The sequence below is a fragment of the Acomys minous genome, assembly GCF_964271855.1.
Source record: "Acomys minous genome assembly, chromosome: 4".
NCBI lineage: Eukaryota > Metazoa > Chordata > Mammalia > Rodentia > Muridae > Acomys > Acomys minous.
This window is the reverse complement of record NC_140486.1, coordinates 16,712,160-16,735,415: the sequence shown is the minus strand read 5'-3', so window position 1 is coordinate 16,735,415 and position 23,256 is coordinate 16,712,160. Positions and strand designations below refer to the sequence as shown.

Below are 23,256 nucleotides of genomic sequence, written 5' to 3'. Positions count from 1 at the left end.
CAGAAAAAAATTATTTCTGTCCATTTATTTTTCCTGTCACCCACTCAAAGCATTTACATTTATTTAAGTTTTATCTTTCAGAAGTGCTAATTTCCCACATGAGGGATGCCTGACTGAGCTCACAGGAGAGGATGCCAGCAAGTCAGAAACAGAGAAAGCAGCCCTAACCCAGAGTAGGTGTGACCTTCAAAGACCTGATTTTAATAATCGAATTCTGTCAGTCAGGACCACGCCCCCACAAGAGATTCCACAACTCCTAAAATAGTGTCCCAAACCAGAGAACAAAAGCTTAAAATATGAACCTCTGAGTATGTTCTGTACTTAAATACTAACAGTGTGCTTAAACTGACCTGCTGGGACACACTTTTTTCTCCACCATCTAGTTTGCTTTAAGTCATTACTTCATTGCTTGGTTATCACTAAAGAGGCCTTTACTTGTTAATTCCAGATAAAGGTATGGAGCACGAGAATGCTTGGTGTTCTGACCCCTGGACACCACCGTGTAGCTTTCTGGTCTCTCTGTCCTCTCAGTGAAAACTCTGTTGTGCTCTGGAGCCTGGGTTCTTTGAATCCCTAATTATGTGTCTTAATTTGCAGTCTGCTACTGTAATAAAACTCACCATAGTTTGATGGAGAAAAGGTTTGTTCCTTTGTTTGTTTGTTTGTTTGTTTGTTTGTGGTTAAAGATTACAATCCACTACTAAGAGAAGCTGACGCAGGAACCAAAAGACTAGATCTGAAGCAAAGACCATGCATAAACAGTACTTACTGGCTTGCTGCAAGGTTGTGAGCAGACTGCATTCTTATAAAACTCAAGATAACATGCCTAGGGGCAGCACCCCATAGGGTGGCCTTGGTCTTCTGACATTAATGACTATACAGGAAAATCCTTCACGGATATGTGCACATACCATTCCAATAGAGACAATTTCTCCACTTTTGTCTCCTCTTCCCAGATGATTTAACTTTAGGTCAAGTTAACAGAAGTTAACAGAACTAACCAGTACAACAGGTGCTAAGTAATAGGTTTTAAGCTGTCTGGTAGAGTGCTATTGCTATTTAGATTAAGCACACAAAGTAATTTTTCTCTTTAATATTGTGTAGGGCCTAATGTGAAATATTATTCAAAGTCTCTGGGCAATGCAAAATTTTACAAAATAAATATTTGTGCTTTTGTAGTTTTCTATTCTCATTAAACAGTGTAGAAGAAATTGACTCAAGCTATACACTAAAATTAAATTTCTTTATTCATAGGAGGAAACCCAAGCCATACCTTAGACATAAGTTACATAGCATGAATTTCACTTTTCAGAGGCTGAATGTTTTCCAAGGGCACCTGGATCCCTGACAATTCTTATAGAGGTAATCAATGGATTTCTAAATGTTTATCTCACTCATGGTCATCAGTATGACATTTCTACAAAATAAGTATCACTCCTCTTTGCCATATTGTAGAACAGACAGACAGAAAGACAGTCAGGCAGTCAGGCAGGCAGGCAATCCTAAGTTTTGTGGACAGAAAGTTGAATGAAAACGTATAGAGAACAAGTTATTCTCTTCGTTGTTATTTTTCTAGTTTATCTTGTTCCATAGTTTTCTAGGGAAAGCCAGAAGAAACAGTAAAAGAAAGAACAGATTCCCTGGACTTCCTGTTGTGTGAAGGCAAGAACTGACCAAGTATACAAGGGTGTGACATCTATTACATTTTAAGGAAGAAAAACGAAGGTACAAATTAAACAGGGAGCATGACGAGATGGAAATGTAGTGAAGTAGGACAGAGACGGATACCAACAGTTAACTAACTGTGTGTGGACTAGGAAACCGGAGACTAAATTAGGATAAATTCTTTCTGGACCACAGGAAGCTGGATGCACGTAAACACCAGGAGAATGCTGAAGAGGGCCCTGTGCGAGGTCTGGCGGGTGGACTGGGAGGGCTGTGCGAGGTCTGGCGCATGGACTGAAAGGGCAACATTTGCTGCAGCCATTTTAGCAAGTGAAGTTTCATGTTCCATTTGTCCAATGTGCCACTTAATGATTTGTCACTGAACTAAAAATTGTTATACAGTCTTCACGTATTTATCTTAATTCTGAGCACTCTGATTCAGTTATTGTACTAAAGTATGATTGATACTCTTCAACTAGGAGTGATTCTATAATAGGGAAGGCAAACTTTTCTGTGACAGTAGGAGATAAAGGTATAATTTCAGAGTACAATAATGTGACAGTTAATGAGGCACAAGTCTGTTCAGATAACTGTTAATTTCCTTGATAAATTATTAATAGTAAATTTATTTCAGTCATAATTTTTAAATAGTTTTGTTATTGTACTTATGACTGAGTTAATATATTTCCAATGTGGATTACAGTGCTAATTATATTTGCAATATTTTATATTGAAATTCAAATGATATTAAAAATCCATAAAACCTATATAGTATATATTGATAAAGATGGGATAATTAATGAATATAATTCAAAGCCCTACTGAAATTCTGACTGAAATAAAATTTGCATAGTTGCTACATGAGAATCAATGTATTATCCTTTGACAAGGACAGATTTTATATGAAGTATTTGGAGGTCAATTACCAGTACTCAATGCTGGGATTCCCTTGTCTATGGTGTCTTAAAGGTACTGGACTGACTGAAGAAACAGTACACTTCCCAAAAAAGTATACCCTGATATCAACCATTTCCAACACCATAGTCATCCAAGACTTCACCATTCTCAGGGATAAGAGCAAATTAAAGAAATTGCTGAACTGAATTCCAGCAGAACACACTGATTTTACAAGTCGTGATAGCCATTCCCAGAAAGATTCCTACTTATCAACTGTCACATGTATCCCACTGACAGTTACAATCAGGCATATCCTGGCCACAAAAGAAAGAAAAAGATGTATGTAGCCTGGGTGAATGGAAGCTTTGTGTTTGCTCCCTTTCACACTTGCAAGGCATCTTCCTTCAAAATTAACTGTTTATAAGCTAGGCCGAACAATGAGCATGCTCAAAAGCTTCTTAAAAAGGGAAATAGAAAGTGGAGGTTCTCAGAGTAAAGGCACTGGTGGGTGTCTGTTTACCCCTGTCATTCAGATGACACATTAACACTGCCACCCTGCACACATGTAACATGTTCCCCTTCATAGATGGATGAAATTATTAGATCACTGATGCCTTTTAGTTTTGAGGCACACACTATAAAATGTTTTATGATGTTAAAATAATCAGTAGTTAGTTTTATTAACAAGATTTTGGGTTCATGTGTGGGTGTGTAGTATGCATTGATACATACATGTAGATGGGTCTGAGGTGTATTGCTCTATTGATCTGTCCCCTATTTTTTTAAATAAGCTCTTATTGCAATTTTTTTTTTATCTAGACAGGCTGACTAGTGAGCCCTAGAGATCTGCCCATCTCTGCTACTCAGCAAAAAGCTTACAGATGTTTTGAGATGTGCGCTTCTGCACTCAGTGTTTACATAGGCTCTGGCATCTTGAGTCAGTTTCTCATGCTGCAAATCAGGCATTTAACTTACTGACCCTCTGTCCATCCTGTAAATTTTTAAAGAAAACCCATTCATCATATTAAAATGGAGAGAGAGAGAGAGAGAGAGAGAGAGAGAGAGAGAGAGAGAGAGAGAGATCATTCAAGCTATAGCAATCGGATGTTTATTTCCTGAAGCAAAAATACTGTAAAATCAATTTGTGAGCTCATTACATAAATCCATACTAAACCATTTTTTCTATATTTAACACTACACAAGGATAGTCAGGGTAAGTTAAATGGATTTTATTTCTAGGTTGCCACACTTAATCCTTCCACTTTTGGGTTTATTTCTCAGGGCCTGCTACAGACCAGAGGAGAGAAAGAGAAAGAAGAAAAAGATGGGACCATTCTTACCTTTCAGACGTTTAAAGCTAATCAAATCAATATGGTCCAGCCCACCACTGATGGCACTCACAGCTATTTTATGTTAATGTCTAATCCTTTAACTCGCTATTCCATGATGGCAGTACAATGAGGCCATTCCTCAAAGCAGAATAAAATGTGTCCAGCAAGAAGGAATCATTTCATCAGGAGGAGAATGACCCACTTATAGACTATCAAGGAACTGGAGATGCATAATGCAACCCTGTCACAGTCTCCCTAAAGCTTTTCATTACCATCAGCAAAGCCAACAACATACAGCATCCCCAGTCAGCATCAAAAGCGTCTTTTCAATTCAAATGCTAACGTCTAACCGTTTCTTCCTTCATGCGATTCTTGAATCCTTTTTCTCTCTACAGAAGCACAGTTGTCACTCAGTCCAATCTATACCTATTCCCCTTGTCAATATCCACATTCATTTTTTTCTTTTCCTGGCTGTCAAATATACACAGATAAACATGTTTATTTTTTTTCCAGCCTGCCTTTTAATTTTGCTTATTTCTATTACCAAATTGTCAATAACAGATTTTTTGTAATTCTTTAAATACTTGCCTCTATTGCATCATCTCTAACTATCTCATCATTTACACCTGAGGTCATCTATTACCTAAGAAATAAATTACTGTGTTTCTAGGCTTCTCATGAATCACTGAAAGCCTGCCATTGTCAGACTTTCTGAAGATGCTCGAAACGCAGATGTGATTAAGAGACAGCTGACAAAGAACTCCCAGCCTGGCTTTTCCATTAAGACGGGCTGAAAGTATTCCTGGTGTTCCTCACTTCCTACCTATTGCCTTCAACACCAACCACATACTCAAGAGTCTAACGTGCCTCAAGATTCATAACCTATCTAGAAAATTATAACAATATAAATTTCCTATTCTTTGAGTCTTCTAACTATGCCTAGTTTTATGACTTAGTGTGTGTATGTATGTGTGTGTATTTGTGCATGCACATGTGTGAGTGTGGGTGTATACAGTTGTGGTAAATGGCCTTATAGTGCCTGACATAAACTATTGAGGGTACAATTTCCTAACAGCTTTCACTCTAGTTTCATTTCTGTGACCACCAATGCATCTAAAAATGGAATATCTTTAACAAGAGTTGAACAAAAAGAGCAACAACAGACTCACTGAAATGGACTGAGACTAACAAAGTTCAGGAGGCTTCAACTCTACCAAAGAGCTATATGTAACTAATGGATTCTGAGAACAGGAAATACTGTCAACCATAAAGAACAGCATACCAATCCATCATCCACTACCACACCATCAGCCAAAACAAAACAAAAACAAAAACAAAACAAACCACAACACAGATAGGTAACACTATACAAACTGAACAGACTGTATTTATTTGGGAATATATATAATACACACATAATATATATATATATAATATGTTTAATATTGTTACATATGTATATATATTATATAGATATCACAATAATTTATGAAAATAACAGCCCATGAATTTGAAAGAGCAATAGGGTATATGGGAGGTTTGAATGGAGGAAAAGGAGTGGGGGAAGAATTTATTCCCATCTCAAAAAAATAAAAGAAATAATTTTAAATGTAAATATAAAGTGAGCTTTAAAAGAATACAGCTAGAAACACAACTGTCACTCACATGTAACCCATCAGTATTTTATGTAACATACACCGAACTCTAATTTCCTGCTCATCTTCCAAAAGCCACTTACGGTCCAGTTCCTGTCATCTCCCCAGCCTTACAGAACATCATTATCTGAACATATACTTCCATTTCTGCTCTATGGTCCTATTGTGCCCATATAATGCTCCTTCTCCTCACCATTCCATGACATTGTGACATCTTAGATGTCAAATTCCCCTGATCCATACCCCTAATTCTCATAGAAAAAGCTGTGTATGGCCTCTTGTGAGCTATTTCTACATGTACTGGTCACATATTTCTCAGAATCATAATGTTTTATACTAAAACAAAAAGTACTTATCACACTAAGAAATTCAAAGGTAATTTCTTCTGGAATAGTGTTTCACATGCAGAGAATCTGGTCACTTAGTATGCAGTTGCATTGTTGGTCTTGCCTCTGATAGAGAAAATGCAAAAATGTATTTACCAATCTCTCAGCTGGATTTCCCGAAGAGACATCTGTTTCTACCTAGACAAACATGTTAAAAACTCAACACTGTCTGACCAGAATTGGGCTCAAAGGCTCATGTCAAATAGTGAGAAGTCTCAAGTGGTGCAGGAAAGCAAGCTGACTGTGTCCGAAACTGGTCCTAGAGTTCATGAGAGCCAGAGGCTTTCATCTTGGTAACCAATTGTTATCGAGGCCTCGTTCCATTTATGAAATAAAGAAAACAAGAGAGGAATATAAAATAAGTAGATGGTATTTATGTCTTTGTTCTTGCAAATAAGCGCCATTGTGTTAAAAGAAAATCACACAAAGATCATTGTTCCCTGTTCCAAACTGCCTGTCCTGCTTTCCTGTTTTTCTATGCCCACACTGGTGGACAGATTTTTGTTTTTATTTTAATAAAAAGAATATCCCCTCTTATTAAATGTACATCATTATTTAACTCGGAACTAGTCTTGAGAAAATATCAAACACAGAGAACAAAATTTCTATCTGAATTCATTTTCAATGAAATGTGTTTTATTTGAACTGGGTCATTGTGACTTTCAAGAGAAACTTCTAATATCGCACAACAAATGAAACTCTGACAGTCCTATAAATGGGAAAACATATTTTGGCAATATTATCAGGAAAGGTATGGAAATTGATTACCTCATGTTAAATATTGGTCAATAAGATGCAGCAAAGGCATCTATGAACATTATATACTAGCCACTTAGGTAGCTAGTATATATATAATTAACACCTAATTATTATGATTATTTTTATGTGACGGCATAAAAGGTTAAAGTTGTCAGTGTAATACACTTAGAAGAAAAGCAACTGTCTATTTTTTTTTAGAAAGCTCATATTGTTATAGCAGTGGTTCACTTAAAACTAAGAAAAGCATAAAAGAGTAAGTAATATAATTTTTAATACAATAGAAGTCTTTTCATTCTTTGTGACAAATGGCATTACTATCCTTCTGAGATAGGGCTAGAACAAAATATTGGCAAAATTAATGTGTGATCCATTACACTTTAAGTATAATTAGCTGAAATAACTAAAATTTCTTTTAAATGAACTTGCCATCTCTAATCTGCTTTCCAGCTCCATGCCTATCCCTTTACTAAGTATTTTTAAACTATTGAGTAATTAATGAACATTAGAAGTTCCCTCTGTGTTAATTAAATTCAATAATTAATGTTGTTTGCATCAAGTTCATTAACTGTTAAACCACCCATTCATGGATGGCAAGGCACTCCAGGAACTCTTCCACTAGAGACATGAAAACAAAATTAAATCTCTCCATTGGAACAGCAATGGTAAGCCAAGTGCGACTCATGTGAGGTCCAGTATTAGAAACCGTAGTCTATTGAATTTCTCACAGTGCATAGAGATATTATAGCAGTTGTATCACCAAAAAGCCTCACGTCTGCATGGAGGATGACTGCCCCATAGCTGCAGAAATGGATTCACCCTTCAGTTAAATTTCCATCATCTGTGGCACTGAATCTTCCTAGTGTAAGACTTTACTCCATATTACAAACCTATTCTGACAACTCTTAAGCTTTACCTATTGATATGACCTGATCAGACTCATATGTAGAAACACTGATGGTTGTCAGGCCTTACTCAGTAGCTGAGAGTAAATGTTGAAAACTTGGATAGACTCCTTCAAAGTCACATGGCTATGGTTAAGTTCACTTCTCAGTGAAGGACTTTCTTCATCCCCAAAGTTTGGCTTTATTTTCCCCATTGTACTATATGGGTGAATCAGTTACTGTGTTACTACAAAGTCGTTACTTAATGTAGTGCCTAGCAGTTGGCAAGCTCAAGATGCGTTTCAATCATTGTTTAAAACGGTTGTCAAACTACTGCTACAGTTATTTGGTATCAGGGATGGTATCTGGATTCCTTCAATCTATGAAGTGAAAATAGTCATATATTCTAGGCTGTGTAATCCTAACGGTAAACAGGAAGATGTTTAATGTTTTAATAACAAGTCTCTGGAAAAAATTGTTTCTTCAAAATGCTTCTTCCCTTTGAGTTTTGTTTCCCACCTATTACAACAGATTGCAACCATTGAAACATTTTTCCATAAACTAAAATTATACATTTTTCCAAATTGCTCTTTAGATTTAAATACTGAGACCAAAAAGATTGTCTTACAAGCCATTTTAAGTGATTGAAGAAGCAGACAATATTCTGAGTAGCTTGGGGGCCACTGTCAATGGCAACATCACAAGTGCATATCAGAATCCCTTGCATGCTTTAGTTTTCTCTCCTGCTTGTCTAATATATTATTTCCAGTTATATACCTTACTTTCAAAATAAAAAATTTGTAACATAGTCTTTTTGGTTAAATTATTACTTTGGATGATGTCCATTTCTATTTGGCTTGTAAGTAAAGATCTATTTCATGAAAGGTATATTCTATTAAAAACTTAATCTTTATCCCACTCTCCACTCAACTGTGGAGAATGTTCTGCCCATTGGCTAGATCTGGGTAGGGGTTGAAAGTTTACGGCCTGTATTGTCCTTGGCTGGTGCCTTAGTTGGAGCGGGACCCCTGGGCCAAATCTGCCTATCATAATGTTCTACTTGTAGGCTTCTAGGACCCTCTGGATCCTTCTACTTTGCTATTCTCCCATGCTTCTCTCATCTATGGTCCCAATAGGATGTCCTCCTCTCTGTCCCAGTTTCCTGGTAAGTGAAGGCTTTGGTGGGACATGCCCCTTGGGCTAATATGCAGATATAAGTGAGTATATACCATTTGAGTCTTTCTGCTTCTGGGTTAACTCACTCATTATGATCATTTCTAGCTCAATCCATTTATCCACAAATTTTGGGAATTCCTTGTTTTTAATAGCTGAGTAGTATTCCATAGTGTATATGTACCACAGTTTCTTTATTCATTCTTCTACTGAGGGACACTTAGGCTGTTTCCATGTTCTGGCTATTATGAATAAGGCTGCTATGAACATGGTTGAGCAAATTTTCTTGTTGTGTGCTGGAGCATCTTCTGGGTATATTCCAAGGAGCGGAATGTCCCCTGGAGGGGGAGACCTGGTGACACTCAGAGGAAGGACAGCAGGTTACCAAGAAGAGACTTGATACCCTATGAGCATATACAGGGGGAGGTAATCCCCCTCAGGAACAGTCATAGGGGAGGGGAATAAGGAAAAAATGGGAAGGAGGGAAAAATGGGAGAATACAAGGGATGGGAAAACCATTAAGATGTAACAAGAATAAATTAATAAAAAGAAAAAAAAGGAAAAACTTTAATCCTAAAATTTTTATATAACACATCTATCTGCTATGTATTCATATCTCATTACTATAATTTTCATTGCACTTATTCCTCTATCATATCACATGTTGGGAAAATCACAAAGAACAGTCCCTTTCAGGATATTCTAAATAATGGTATTTCTATCATATTCTAATGTAATTCAACAAGCCTGTCATCAAGAGCTAGCCAAAGCCTAGAGCAGTGCATAACCACAAACTTAGCTAAATGTGGTTCATATTATGTTTGCTGTGCCAGAAGCCATAACTTCATCTCTAGCAGATTAACATAACCTCCAGTGAAACATTTTTAACCACAGCGATGTGCTTTTTCAGCCTTACAAGAAAGGATAATCAACCATTCTCATTTGCTAGGATGGAAAAGCACTATTCATTACAGTTATGCCCCAGGGCTCTTCTAACTCTCCTATGTTCTGTCTTGACATAGTCCAAAGGGACCTGGTCAACCCACTTACTATGCAACCTACTTCACTTGGCCATTACACTGATAAAATCATTTTAGTCAGATCAACTGAGCAAGAAATAACAACTCCATGGGATGCTCTGATGACACACTCTTGCCTAAGAAGTAGGAGATAAAATCAGTAAAGATGGTGTGGCCTATTATACCAGTAAAGATTTTAGTGGCAATATGTTTTGAGAAGTACAATCATGTGTATCCTACAAGTGAGAAGAAATTTTGTATACCATTCTTCCATATACACTAACAGAATTCTATAAATAGTAGGCATTTGGGGTTTTCAGGCAACACATGCCTTTTGCAATGATTTACCAGGTAATTTTCAATGTTTTTATTCTTCTGTAGAAATAAGTGTTTTGGATAGCCTGAGCTATGTTGTGAGCATCCCTGACATTTGGGTCATATCACCTTATGGTTTCTATGGTATTTATAAAGTAGGGGAAAAAGAATTTGTGCAGATATCATAGAAAGCCCCAGGAAGCAAGTAGCAAGCAAAACTGCACAGCATTCTCTAGCAGAGTCAGATCACTTCTATCAGAGGTATACATGCCACTTGTAAGTTTGTTTTTGGAGAGTATTAGAGAGTTTTGGAGGAAATAAGATGGCAGCCATGGAAGAGTCACCGACTAAGTGGCCAGAATTGCTCAACACAAGTGGCACTAGCTCTGACAAATCATAGTGTCAAGGGATTGCCACTGTGATACCATAAAGAGACTGTACAGAAGAGCGGGACCAAACATACACTCCCAGAAGCCAGAAGCATTGGTTTTTAAACACTATTGCAGAAGAGGACTTTTCCCTCTTAAGTCTCACTTGTGGCAAGGTGACTCAGGAGGAAAAGGTCAAGTTTAACTATCTTAGTATAATGATATATACTTCCTATATTAAGCCTCACTTAGAAATACAGCATTGAAGGAGAGGCATTTCCTAATGAGAAGAATGCTTTAACATATATTAAGAGAGAAACCACTCAAGCTAAGCACACACATATACATACATTCACACATTTTTTGTCTCTGTCTCTCTGTCTCTGTCTTTCTCTCACACTCACATACAAACTCACAGGCACACATACGTATGAGAGGGAGAGGCACACACATACATACACACAAAGGAGAGAGTAGACACACACATACTCAACAGAGGATTTGAAACTCATGTACACATACACACAGAGGGAGAGGCAGACACACACACACCACCCAATGATACTGTTGTTTAGCAGATTTATTAGAGATGGAGAAGAGAAGTGATATGAGACCAGGAACACAACATTTCTAGGAAGAGGCCTGTTCATGGGCTTAGGGGATCCAACACCGAGTGGAAAGACTTTTGAAGTTCAGGTTCAACTAGATTTCATACATCACAGAAAAGATACCAAGTAAGCGATCATGAACTGAGAGAACTCAGCAGGTTAAGCACTCATAATCTCCATGCGCAATGGTAGCATAACAGTGGCACAAATGGAGAGCTCTATCTAGCTAGCATGGGGGCTTCACCTTATCCATAACCACAGGCTACAGTTCTGTGAGGCTATTGTCATTGCCAAACGCTTGACTGGGTAGTAACAAAAGCAAAAGATGAACTCCTAATTAAACATCATTTAGGCAGCAGCTAGCCTCTTGGTGTCATATTCCTTGGATCCCATCCACGTTGGAAGCACTAGAAATCAACTAGGCTAGACATCTGCTTTTACTTAAGGCTTCTGTTTGTATAACTGTCTGAGAGCTCATAAGCTACTTCAGATTCCTAATAACCCTGAAAAACTCAAGTTACTCACTTTGTAAGGTATATGGTGTGTGTATATGTATGTGTGTGTGTGTGTGTGTGTGTGTGTGTGTGTGTAGAAGTGGCAAGGGGATGTAGTGATTCTATTGTACCATGGATTTTTCTGCTCACTCTACAGAAATGTAGAACATGTGGGGGATATTTGAGGAAGCAAGTTGCAGATAATATCCTAAAAAGATGCAGTGGCTTCCTCCACTGGAGTGTAGTAAATTCTCTAAATCAATCACAAGTATCTGGTGCCATGCGCTCAGCAGTTATAAGTGGACACAGAGGCTGAGATAGTTGCAGGAAGTTACCATCACTCCTACTGACCTGCTTAAGGAGTCTATTTCTGTTCCCTGCTACTTGGTATGGCCTCTGCAGAGCTGGAAGCTCTCACTCTCTGAGGATAACTGTTTCCATCATTAAACTTTTGAGCTCTTGCTGGTGCCTTGCCACTTCAGGCAAGCCAAATAACACCACACAAAAATAATTACTTAAGTCACATGGGCGAGGAAGTAGGACATGGAGGACATTCGGGCCACCAACTGTCGAGTTCTTTTAATGATCTAGTCATCAATTTTAAACTCCTAGGTGTCTTTGAAACTGTGAAGATAAAGACTGACTGTCTCAACCACATAATATACAGAGATTGGTGTTAAGTCTAAAGTTGGCCCCTTAAAATCGCAGTGCTGGTGACAATATCCTAAACAGAAGGACTCTGATCCAGTAAATAGAAGGGCTGTTAACGGGTAAACAGAAACCTGAATTCAGCAATCCTCATGAATTGCCTAAAACTGGTTTCTATTTAATTCCTTTACCCCTAAAGATGCTTTTGGGCAAGGGTATCTACTTCCTCCTCAGTGGAGACAGATTCCATCAGCTCAAAGGCCCCAACCTTCTGACTCTTATTTAAATTCTACTTGACTTCCCAACAGTTTGTGTCTTTCTGCTCTCCCAACTACAATGAGAAAGAGGCTTGGTCCTCAGGAAGCCTTTCTTTTTGCTCATGGAGTGATCCAGTTCAGCGTTTAATTCAGCAACATGGCTGTTCTGGCAAAGGATTCTAGGTCTATGTGGTCCAGCTGGAGTGCAGACACACCCTGGCTTACAGAATGATCTGGCCTGGGTGCAGACACACCCTTAGCACACACCTTTAATCCCTAAAGGTAACTTTAGTTAATGGAGGAAGCACCCAGGTTTGAAAGTGACTTCTAATTGAGTGGGGGAGAAATTGAGGACTTAGAGAAAGATTAAACAGAATGAGCCAGAGTTTGGATACAACCAACTCTCATAAGGACAGAAGAGGAAAGAGGCTACGAAAGAGCAGTGCAGGGAGAAAAGAGAGTGGTAATAGAGCAGTACAGGGTAAGTAGTTTGCGGGGGGGCAGTTTTACATAGACAACTTGCAGAGAGAATGAGCCAGGAATGAGCCAGAAGACTAGGACACATTGCCAGAGTTTGGAGCCAACCAGAGCAATCCAATCAGAATCTCAGAGAAGCCAGTTTGAATTAGTCTACTTGGAGTGGCCGTTTGAGTCAGAACCGCTGAGTTGAATCAGCTAGCCAGAGTTCGGAAAGAAGTAGAAAGGGTGAGCTTATTCAGCAGGAGGCATCTGAGATGACAATTACATCAGGCAAATAAAAGTCACTTTTACAGACGATACACAGACTAGCATAGACAAAGAATTACAAGTAACTTAGGAATGCTGAGAGCAGGAGAAGTAGTCTTCCACTGGGAGAGAGTACATCAGCTGGTTACTAGTACCAAATGGTCAACCTACAGAACATACATACAAGCAATGTTACACAGACTGAGCAAGCTGTACTTATCTGTTCAGGTAATATACATAGATGTATGCATCCACAACTATGTACATGAAAAAGAGAACAGGAATTTGAAAAGGAGTGAGGAGAGTTATATGAGAGTCTTTGAGGGAGAAATAGAAGGGAGAAATGATGTAATTTCATTATAATCTTTAAAAAAAGAAATAATTTAAAATAAATAAAAAAAATACCTGGAAAATGTAGCTATCAGAGTATATGTGTAATTACACATTTTTTATGGTTTAAGATATTTTTGACCTGTGGTGTGTGTGTGTCTGTGTGTGTGTGTGTGTGTGTTGGATGTGGATGTAACTCTCTAAAAAGAGTGATTGTTTTATAAGTAAAAGGTAAAAATGCAATAAATAAAAAACATTTGGCTTTGATGGAAAAAATCAACATTTCTCTCACTCTCCCAATATTTAGAATTTTAAGAACACCACAAATTTTGGCATTCTTTCTCATGTTTACCACCAGAATATGATGTGATCAATATTTATGAGTCACATTTGCCATGCTGTATGGTTCACAGTCACTGCTCATCTCAATGCATGCCATCATTTTGGAATTCACTTCTAATGTCAAAGTCAGCCATACAGCCATATCCTCTGGATTAGCACTGGATTGGCCCCTTGTTTGAATCACACATGGAGTGAAGGACAAGGTGAATGACAAGCCTTTATTTGTTGAAAAGTCTTCTCCTTCATGGACTTAGGTGAGGGAGTTATTAACGTGATGTAGCAAACTATCCTGAAAATCTTTCCACTAGTACTTATTTTATTTTTCTTTGTAATAATTTTGCTAACTGAACTAAAAAATCTATAGCTAAATTGGGCATTAGCATTAAAATATTTGTTCATTAATTATGTCTCTGAAAGGTAGAAACAGATAGTGCAATAAAGCATTTATCTTATTTGGCACTAAATAAAACAAAAAAATGAGTTCCATAGCCAACATTTGTGTGCCAATTTACAGCCTACAGAATTCTTCAAAACACGTTTATTGACTAAATCCTTCTGTGAACGTCTGGATCTGTGAGAAAGTGTTTGTCTGGGATACACATATCTGTGTATATGTGATTAGGGCATAGCAAAGGACAATCTCAGTGTTATTATCCTATTATTTGAGACCGGATTTTTGACTGAGCTCAAACTTCACCCTGTACGTCAGGATAGCAGGGGCTTCAGGGATCAGCGTATTTTTGACACAGTCCTGTCACCATTACTGAGATGCCAGGTATCCATTGTTACATATGTTTTTGTTGGTTTGTTTATTTTTGTGTAGCTGCTGGGCATCAGAACTTTGGTGTTCTTGCTTCTGAGGCAAGTGCTTTCCCAACTGAGCCATTTCTTGTACATTAATTCTTTGGGTCAATTTTCTATTGCAATTTATAATTGATGAAATGGAGCTTAAAAGCTTTGGCAATGACCTAGGAATCTTTTCATGGAAGTAGACCATCTCAGAATGTATAAGCGAGCCAAATAAATAAGAGTGGAGAGATGGCTATGCATCAATCTCCCATTTTCAGGTATCTTGCATATGAACTATATACAGTAAAAACATTTATGAAACAATCAGGATAATCATATGTAAAAGTTACATTCAAAATGTTTAGCTCATTTGTATTTGGCAATCTTGAAGAAAATACTGGCCATCCTATCTGAGTCTAAAGTTTTGTGTGTAAATCATTCTTTTAACATCTTGTATTTATCAATGTAGAAAACATCATCCTAGACCTTAAAACATTTTCTTAGGTCCTAAACAACTTAAGCCTAACTGTGAAACTATAAATATCTACTTTTCAATCCCATCAGAGATTGAGAAGGAATAAAAATTATTACCTAAATAGGAAGTGCAGGGAAGCAGCTTCCAAAACTAAGAGATGTCAGAGACAGTTTACTGCCTGTCAGTCAGCCATTCTGTCTCCAGGGTCCATGACAAAATTGTGACAAATCAATACACCCTTTTGGAAAAGCATTAATTTGAGTGTCTGCATTTCCAACATGAACAGGAAACCTGGAAGGGATAATAGATGAACATAATTTTCTCTTATTTCCATTTTTATCATGGCAAGCAAAACACAGGATTTTAATTATTTGAATTTATGGCCACATGGGATGAAGCTAATAATTACAGATAGTAGCTCTTTTGAAAAATTGGTTCTGTATTTTCTTACATAGAACTAATTTTAACTATTTGTGACATATAAGGCCCTGGAATGCTATGCTTTGTGGTACCACAGTAGGAACTTATTTCATAAGGTCAAGCTGTATTTCTACTCATTTGAACTGGACGAAGGACACTTGGAAGTGGAATATTGTCATTTCAATGAGCAGTATACTTTGGATAAGAAAACTGTCTAGTGACACACATGTGAGTTTGGTGTGCTAACATACTAGTCCAGTGTATAGGAATCATCTTCTAACTCATGTCCCTGACTTCCAGGAGCAGTTTGATCATCTACTAACTACAATCAAGCAAGTATATTGCAAATTCTAGTCAACTTAATTGGCCACCAGCGGCTACTATGACTAGGAATGCATGTTTTAGCTTTAGTCACAGGCTCTCAGACACTAGAGTAGGTGTTACTGAACTGAATAAGAATACACTGTTAACAGATCTCAGAGTGTTGCAACTAACTGTACATTTTTCGATGTTTTATAAAATACCTGTGAATTTATTAGGTGAAACCGACCTTGGGAAATATACACCACCGTGGCTTGCAGCTGAGATGTAGCTATATCAGCATTCCAGTAGACATAGCTGCGTAGCTATGCCAGCATTCAAGTAGACATAGCTCCTGTCTGTTTGGATTCAAAAATTGCTTTTCACCTTGATGTATAGCAATTCACAGAAAGCAAATACCCCAGGTTTAGGATTTTATGCTTTGTGTTCATGCCCAGCAAATTATTTTTTGCTAATTCTAGCCTGTAGCTTATACTGCCTTAATAAAATGTGTAGGATGCAGCATCATTTGTACTTGGTAACCTTTTCTGGAGGAGAAATGTAATTGTTAACAGCCCTCATTTTTCTTAATGCCTAAACAATTTATTTCCTCTACTACAGTGAAACTCTACCTTATTACTTACATTGAAGAGAGAAAAAAAATCATGCATTAGAAAATATGCATGGAGAGTGTGAGACACCCACCCTATATTTCTTTCTTTGGTTGGTTTGAATAGTTTGCTCAATACATACACATATTAAAAAATGTGTTCTGTTTGTGATGATATGGATCCTTCCTACAGCATTTGTGTGTGCGTGTCGAATATGAGTAGTGCACCATTTATTTTCCATGATGACTTTATTCGATTCTTATCTATCTTTATTACATACTTCTCAGATGACATAGGCCTCTGTAATGTCCACATTATTAGTCCCACGGCCCTGACACTATTACTAGAAAGTTACTTGTAGGGATCAACTGAGGACACTCTGAAGGAACTAAATGTATCCTTGAAGCCAGAGTCATAATAAATGACTAGAAGTAACTAATATACATCTTGATTGTCCCCCCCCTTCACTATTTATCACTCTCTCCAGGTCCAGCATAAGTGTTAACATTGCCACACAACATCCTTATATGGAGTTGTTAATTTAATACTCATCCCAGTACAGCTTAGTAGACTCTGACTCAGGGGTCAGCAGAGGATCTAATTCATCATGATTAAGCACCACAAAGAAGATGCTAGCTCATGTTTACCTATGTGCAGCTCTGGCTTTTTTTTTTTAAGTTAAATGCTTTATCTTTATGATATTTAAGACATATGAGGCCCTGGGTTATTTGATGAATAGTGGAATTTTATCTATATTTGATTTCAATTGTAAAACAGACTTTACCAATACCCTTGACAACATTCCCTGCCCCAACCACAAAACAACAACAAAAAAAAACCAAAAAAAAAAAAAAAAAAACAAAAACAAGAACCTAACTGAAACAAACAGCAACAACAGAAGTCTAACTCTAGCATCAGTTTTGAGAACAGACCATTAGGCTCACAGGGTGTTATAAATCAGCTAAACCGTTTTAATTTGTATGTGCCACTGTTTACATATGTAGCTATGTGTTCTTGGTATTCATTAAACTCTAATGTTCAGGAGCCTCTCTCTGTCCATGGAAAGGTGTGTGATAGGCATAAATCCTGCAGTCTGCACTGTGCACATGTTGTTACAGGATTACTGAAGCACCTTTATTAACAGAACCTCCTATACTATGGCTTTTAAAACTCTAACAATTGGATTTTGATGCAGTGAAAAAATCATGCATATGTTTCATCATTTTTTATGTTTTATCCTTTGCAATACACATATTTTAATTTTTTCTATCAAGAACAGTGTATCATCAATTTAATTTAAGAAAAAAATTGTTACTGCAACTATTAAGTCACTAATTACTCAAGGAGGAAAAAATCACCAGATAACTATCTATAACAGACTGGAAAAAATTCCCAAAGTTTACACAAATGGACACTGGGTTAAACAGGTTACTATCTTCATTTCAGGAAAAAGCAGATTGCTTTGGTTGCTAAGAGTAACTCTCAGTCACAAATCTATGGATGCTCAAAAGCTGAACAGCTGTGCTGTGGAGGGCCACAATGTGCCTCAAAATGTATGTTGACCATTAATTGTTTAAATTTAAATAGAGAGAGCTCTGTTCTTCACACCCTGGTCAACCTCACTGTTTAATTTATATTTACAGCTGGCCTCTCCACCGTCTGTGCACACAGCCCATAGTGCATATCTGAGGAATTAGAGTGACTTTATTTAAAGACTAGATTAAATAGCCAGGAAAAAGCAATCCATCAATTATGTGGGGAGTGCAAGACATTCATAGTAATATTCTTTCGTGTTTTGGGATTTTACTCTTCATTTCATGTCATTTTTTTCCTCACTCAATGACAAATGTAAGAGACACTGCCCCCAAAGTGTCACTGACAATACTCTACAATTAATTCGTAAAGATCATCTTAACCTGACTTTAGTGAAGAGAGAAATAATATTAGTAAAAAGGAGGCCTGTGTCCCTTTCCAGACTCCTATATCTAAGTGAGCCAGGATCCATGTAGAGTACAAAACAACACCAACCCCTTTGAATGGAGACTGCTTTATATGCATAATTCAATTTTTATAATCCATTAATTGGTGAGCATAACTATGGGGAAATAAAAGACAACAACTTTGCTTTTTCTCACAGTATCTATTTGTATGTCTATTACATTAGAAACATCTTCTTGTTATTTGCATTTCAGGTCACTTGAAGTACTTTTTTTAAAGATTTATTTATTTATTATGTATACAGTGCTCTGCTTACATGTACACCTGCAGGCCAGAAGAGGGCATCATATCACATTAAATATGGTTGTGAGCCACCATGCGGTTGCTGGGAATTGAACTCAGAACCTTTGGAAGAGCAGACAGGTCTCTCAACCTCTGAGCCATCTCTCCAGCCCAGATTTAAAGGTCTTATCTTTGGATATTTGGGAAAAAATAGAGCAAACAAAATCAATGCCATAAAGTAAGAACATATGTTCATAAACACATGACAGATATGCACATACAAGCACACATACTCTAAACATAACTAAAACACTAAAGTAATAGCAAATTTATTGTTTATCCCCAGATCCCTAAGCAGTTCAGTCACAAAAAGATAAGCAAAAGGCTCTACTTTTCATACCATCTGTGTTTTTGGTCCTTTTATTGTTGTTGTTGTTGTTGTTGTTGTTGATGGTGGTGGTGGTTGTGGTGGTGGTGGTGGTGGTGGTGGTGGTGTGTGTGTGTGTGTGTGTGTGTGTGTGTGTTAAATCTCTGGTTAGAGATCTTTAGGGTCAGAGAGGGAAGACCTTGGCACGATGGAGCAGCGCTTCTTTTGCTCAATATATTTTTCAAAGTCCACCATCATGGAAAATATGCATGCATCTACTTCCAGGGGGTTCTGTGTGCTTCTCAGGCATCTCCTGTTTAGGCAGCTCTTTACTACGTCCTAGACTCTATACTAGCTTAGGTTCAACTTCACAACTGACTGTGTCTCTCTCTGTCAGAGGGAAGTATCCCTTGGGCAGTTATATCAAAAGAAGCTTTAGATTTGATTTATCCAAGTTCCTTTCAAATGTACAAATGCAATCTCTTCAGATTTGTTGACTCCTCTTTTCATCCCTGTATTGTGAATAGCAGGAGAGAATTTCCATACAGACCACCTTTTCCATTTCCCATGTTTGTCGTCATTCCCCATGAAGGCATGTATACACCCACACAGAGGGGGGGGGAGGGAGCATATAAGAGGGGATCTCTTTTCCTAAGGGTATTTTTTGGTATCTATATTACTGAACATCTGAAGAGAGAACATTCCCATAGAAACTTAAAAACAGACACATTTTTTAGTGTCAAACAATCCTCCAGCCCCATGGGAAGCCGCCAAAGATGCCCCTTGGCCTCTGTGCTCAGTTCTAACATTTACTAGGAGGATCTACCAGCTGTTCTACTGCCAACTTACACAGATGCCAAGAATGGTGTAAATATTCATTGTATTACTCAACATTACTGTATTGTCTACATAACTATACAATATATTTAAAATATTCACCATATTATATATGTGCATAACAGTCTTACATATGCATGTATGTATATATTACTAAATTTACACATAATGCAGGAAAACTCTATATACCTTTTTATATGAGATATTGGAACAATAGATGGAAAATAATAACTTATTGGTGGCTGTCTTGAAACCACAGGTCATAGTGTTCATAAGGTTTGGATTTCATTTGATATAGATGACAGGTAAAGGAGTAAGATCGACAGATCTAATATAAAACTTCTTAGATGGGATAAATCATGAATACACATATGTATACCCTGACTATATAAACAGTTTCATCCTGACTTTGAGCCACAGTAAAACCGTGTGGTTGTTACCAGCTAGCCACATATAAAAGTCCCTTCTTATAAGTCTCTAAGTCCCTTTATTCTGATGTCTTACCGGGCTTAGGGACAATCAGTTGGGCACTACTTTGGGCGTTGCCAGCCTCATTTTCAGCCACACATTGATAAAAGCCTTCATCTGACTTCACCACCCCGAGGATCCGCAAGTTGCTTCCTCCCTAGGGAGCAAAAGAAAAAGATGAGATATTTTGTAAAAGGGAAGCAACCTCAATAGACACAGAAGAATTAAGAAAAATCATGAAGCTGTCTGGCCAATATGGCTCATGTTATTTGGGAAACAAATCACATTACTCAGAGTTTTTCTGACTTCATGGGTATAATTCTGCCTACTTCTATAAAGGAGGCATAGTCATATAAATAGACATCTTCCTGGATATTCAAATTTTAATTTTAAAAAAGATCTTCATCAGGAATGCAAGAAATCATGATCAGTGTATAAAAGTTCTTATTCCTTCCCTTTATGAAGGAAGCTAGATTTATGGGGTATATAAGTAAGTAAATAAGAGTGAATAAAGGAAAAATACTTTTCCATGCAAATACTAAAGAACAAAGTAGGCAAGTTAAATCATTTCTGGAAGTGTTTGCCCAAAGAAATGTCTGAGGATTCCTTAAAATAACAAAATTTTTGCATTATCTTTAGGGGTTCTAGAAGCTAAGCCTATGACAGATTTTTATACCCTTATTGTTTTTGTTCATAGTTGAAAAAAAATTTACCTTCAGGAATTCATTGTGTAAACACAGTAAAGTTAACTCTTTTTGTGGATAAATTAAATTACAATCTCATTCAAGAATGGATGATAAAATGATCTAGAGATAGTATTTAATTATATGAACTTAGTTTATCTTCAATATTAGTGCAAGAATTAGTTCAGTTAGTGAGACATGTTAAATCACTTCCCCTAAAGTCATTAAGAGATAAATATTACCTCTCAGGGAATTCTTAATTGTTTTTAGTGTCTTGTAGTCAATTTTCAACTGATGTAAAATTCTTAGATAAAGCTGGCTAACTTCTAATTAACAATTCACTTCTAACTTACTATCTGAGCTCAGCATTACATGTGTAACACACAATAGCTCTCAGATTTCGAAAACTACTCAGGAAATATTTTTAAGCACATTGTGATGTGAATAAGGCATATACTATACATTTTTTCCACCTAAAGAAAAGAAACATTTAAATAGCTTGGCTGTAATGAGTCATGCTGTGAGAAAGATTATTCAAACTGTAGAAAAAAATAAATGTTGCATTTTATCATGTGTCCTTAAGGGCACTCAACAATTTCCTTTTCATGAAAGTAGCATATATTTTAGGCACATGTACCACTTTTCAAGCTGCCCAATGGCAGGTCATTTTTAATTCAGTGGTAGTGGGAAAAAAGCATTGCATTTAAAATAATGGATTGGTATGGCATTCAAAAGTTAAATGGTGCCCTCTCTTACTCTTACCTAACCAATTAAACAAATGAAAATAAAAGTGAAAAATGGAAAATGGTAACAAAAGTAATAAAGGTATGGTTTACAAATTTTTCTTTAGAAGTAGAATGTAACAAAAAATGCATACAACTAAGAAATTACGGGACATTACAAAAAAAAAACTGCCTATTGTGGAAGACTCATTTAGCAGCATGAACATGTAATGCCATAGGGGGATGCTGTGGTGCCTCACTAGATGACCACACCCTGGTTCTATCTGCCTGGCAGATTTGGCTTTGTGATGGCTTTTCATTGACAGGGTCACATTTGTCTCAAACACAAAAGCTCCTAAGGCCATTTTTTTTTTAAAGCCACACAGTCTTTTATGTTGAAACACTGTGGTTTTTACAGTTCTTATGTATTCGTATGCCTGAAAGATACTGAATGTGAACTAGAGTTTATAGGCGCTGTAAGAGCTATGGCTCATAGCCTCTTCTGTTTCCAACACAGAAAGCACAGTTACAAAGCAAGACAGACGGTGTGAATCCTCTGCTAGAGCCAAGACCACAGTGAGCACTTCTACCATCACTTCTCAATAGGGTCACCAGGCTCCATGTGGGAAAAGGATTAGGGAGGCAGTAGTGTACATGACTGTGGTAAGGCTATCATAATAGTAAGAAGAATGAGAGAATAACAGTAGGTAGAAGGTGAAAAATACAATAATCTTAGAACCCCACATTCTGGGTCTGAGTTTTTAAATTCTAACCCATGACGTGACAATGAGAATACTTCAGAAGTCTCAAGTCTTTGCTTGCCTCACTTCTTCCCTTTCTTCTCTTTATCTCTCTCCATTTCTCCTCCTTTTCTCTCTTTCTCCTTCCCTCCCTCCCTCCCTCCCTTCCTTCCTTCCTTTCTTCCCTCCCTCCGTCCCTCCCACCTTCCTTCCTTCTTTTCTTTTCTTTTTTATAAATAACGCATGCTGGACTAACTGCCTAGAATTCCAGGTCTACAAATTATTTGTTTTCTCAAAAACAATTCCTGGAAGTTTTCAGAAACTGATATGTTTGGGATCCACTCACAATCTTCTGGACTCCTCCAAAGGGCTTGGGTCACTTTCCAGCTTCCATATCTTAGAAAAGAAAAATTAGCGGAAAAATAGCATATAATAATGAGGTTGCAAAATTAATACGAAAAGAATATAATTACCACTATCTGAAAATAATCACTAGGAATGACCACATCTCCGTTCTTCATCCAGTTCACAGTGGGCACGGGCTTCCCAGAAACCGCACACTCAAACTCTATATCCATACTTTCATAGGCATAGAGGTTGGAAGGGTGATTTAAAAACCATGGTGGAACTGCAAAGACAGAAAATGGTACATGAGTGGGAATTGGGGTGTCTGTGCTGAGGTCTCAATGAATTGATAACGCAGCTCTGTAATTAGTGTCACTCCCCAACTGTTAGCTTATTAAAAAAGAACTAGCAGAGGATGAACGTCC

General features: G+C 37.3%; 1 protein-coding gene across 2 annotated transcripts in view; it reads right to left on the bottom strand.

The window, feature by feature from the left end:
- The window catches only part of DCC (DCC netrin 1 receptor), a 1,088,923-nt gene that overhangs the window by 379,066 nt on the left and 686,601 nt on the right, over positions 1-23,256 (bottom strand). For both annotated transcript variants that reach the window (XM_084780514.1, XM_084780515.1), the window contains exons 6-7: positions 22,960-23,114; positions 20,378-20,498 (exon numbers count right to left, since the gene is read on the bottom strand). In XM_084780514.1, the coding sequence (XP_084636640.1) occupies positions 20,378-20,498; positions 22,960-23,114 (276 nt within the window). The remainder of the gene's footprint in view (positions 1-20,377; positions 20,499-22,959; positions 23,115-23,256) is intronic.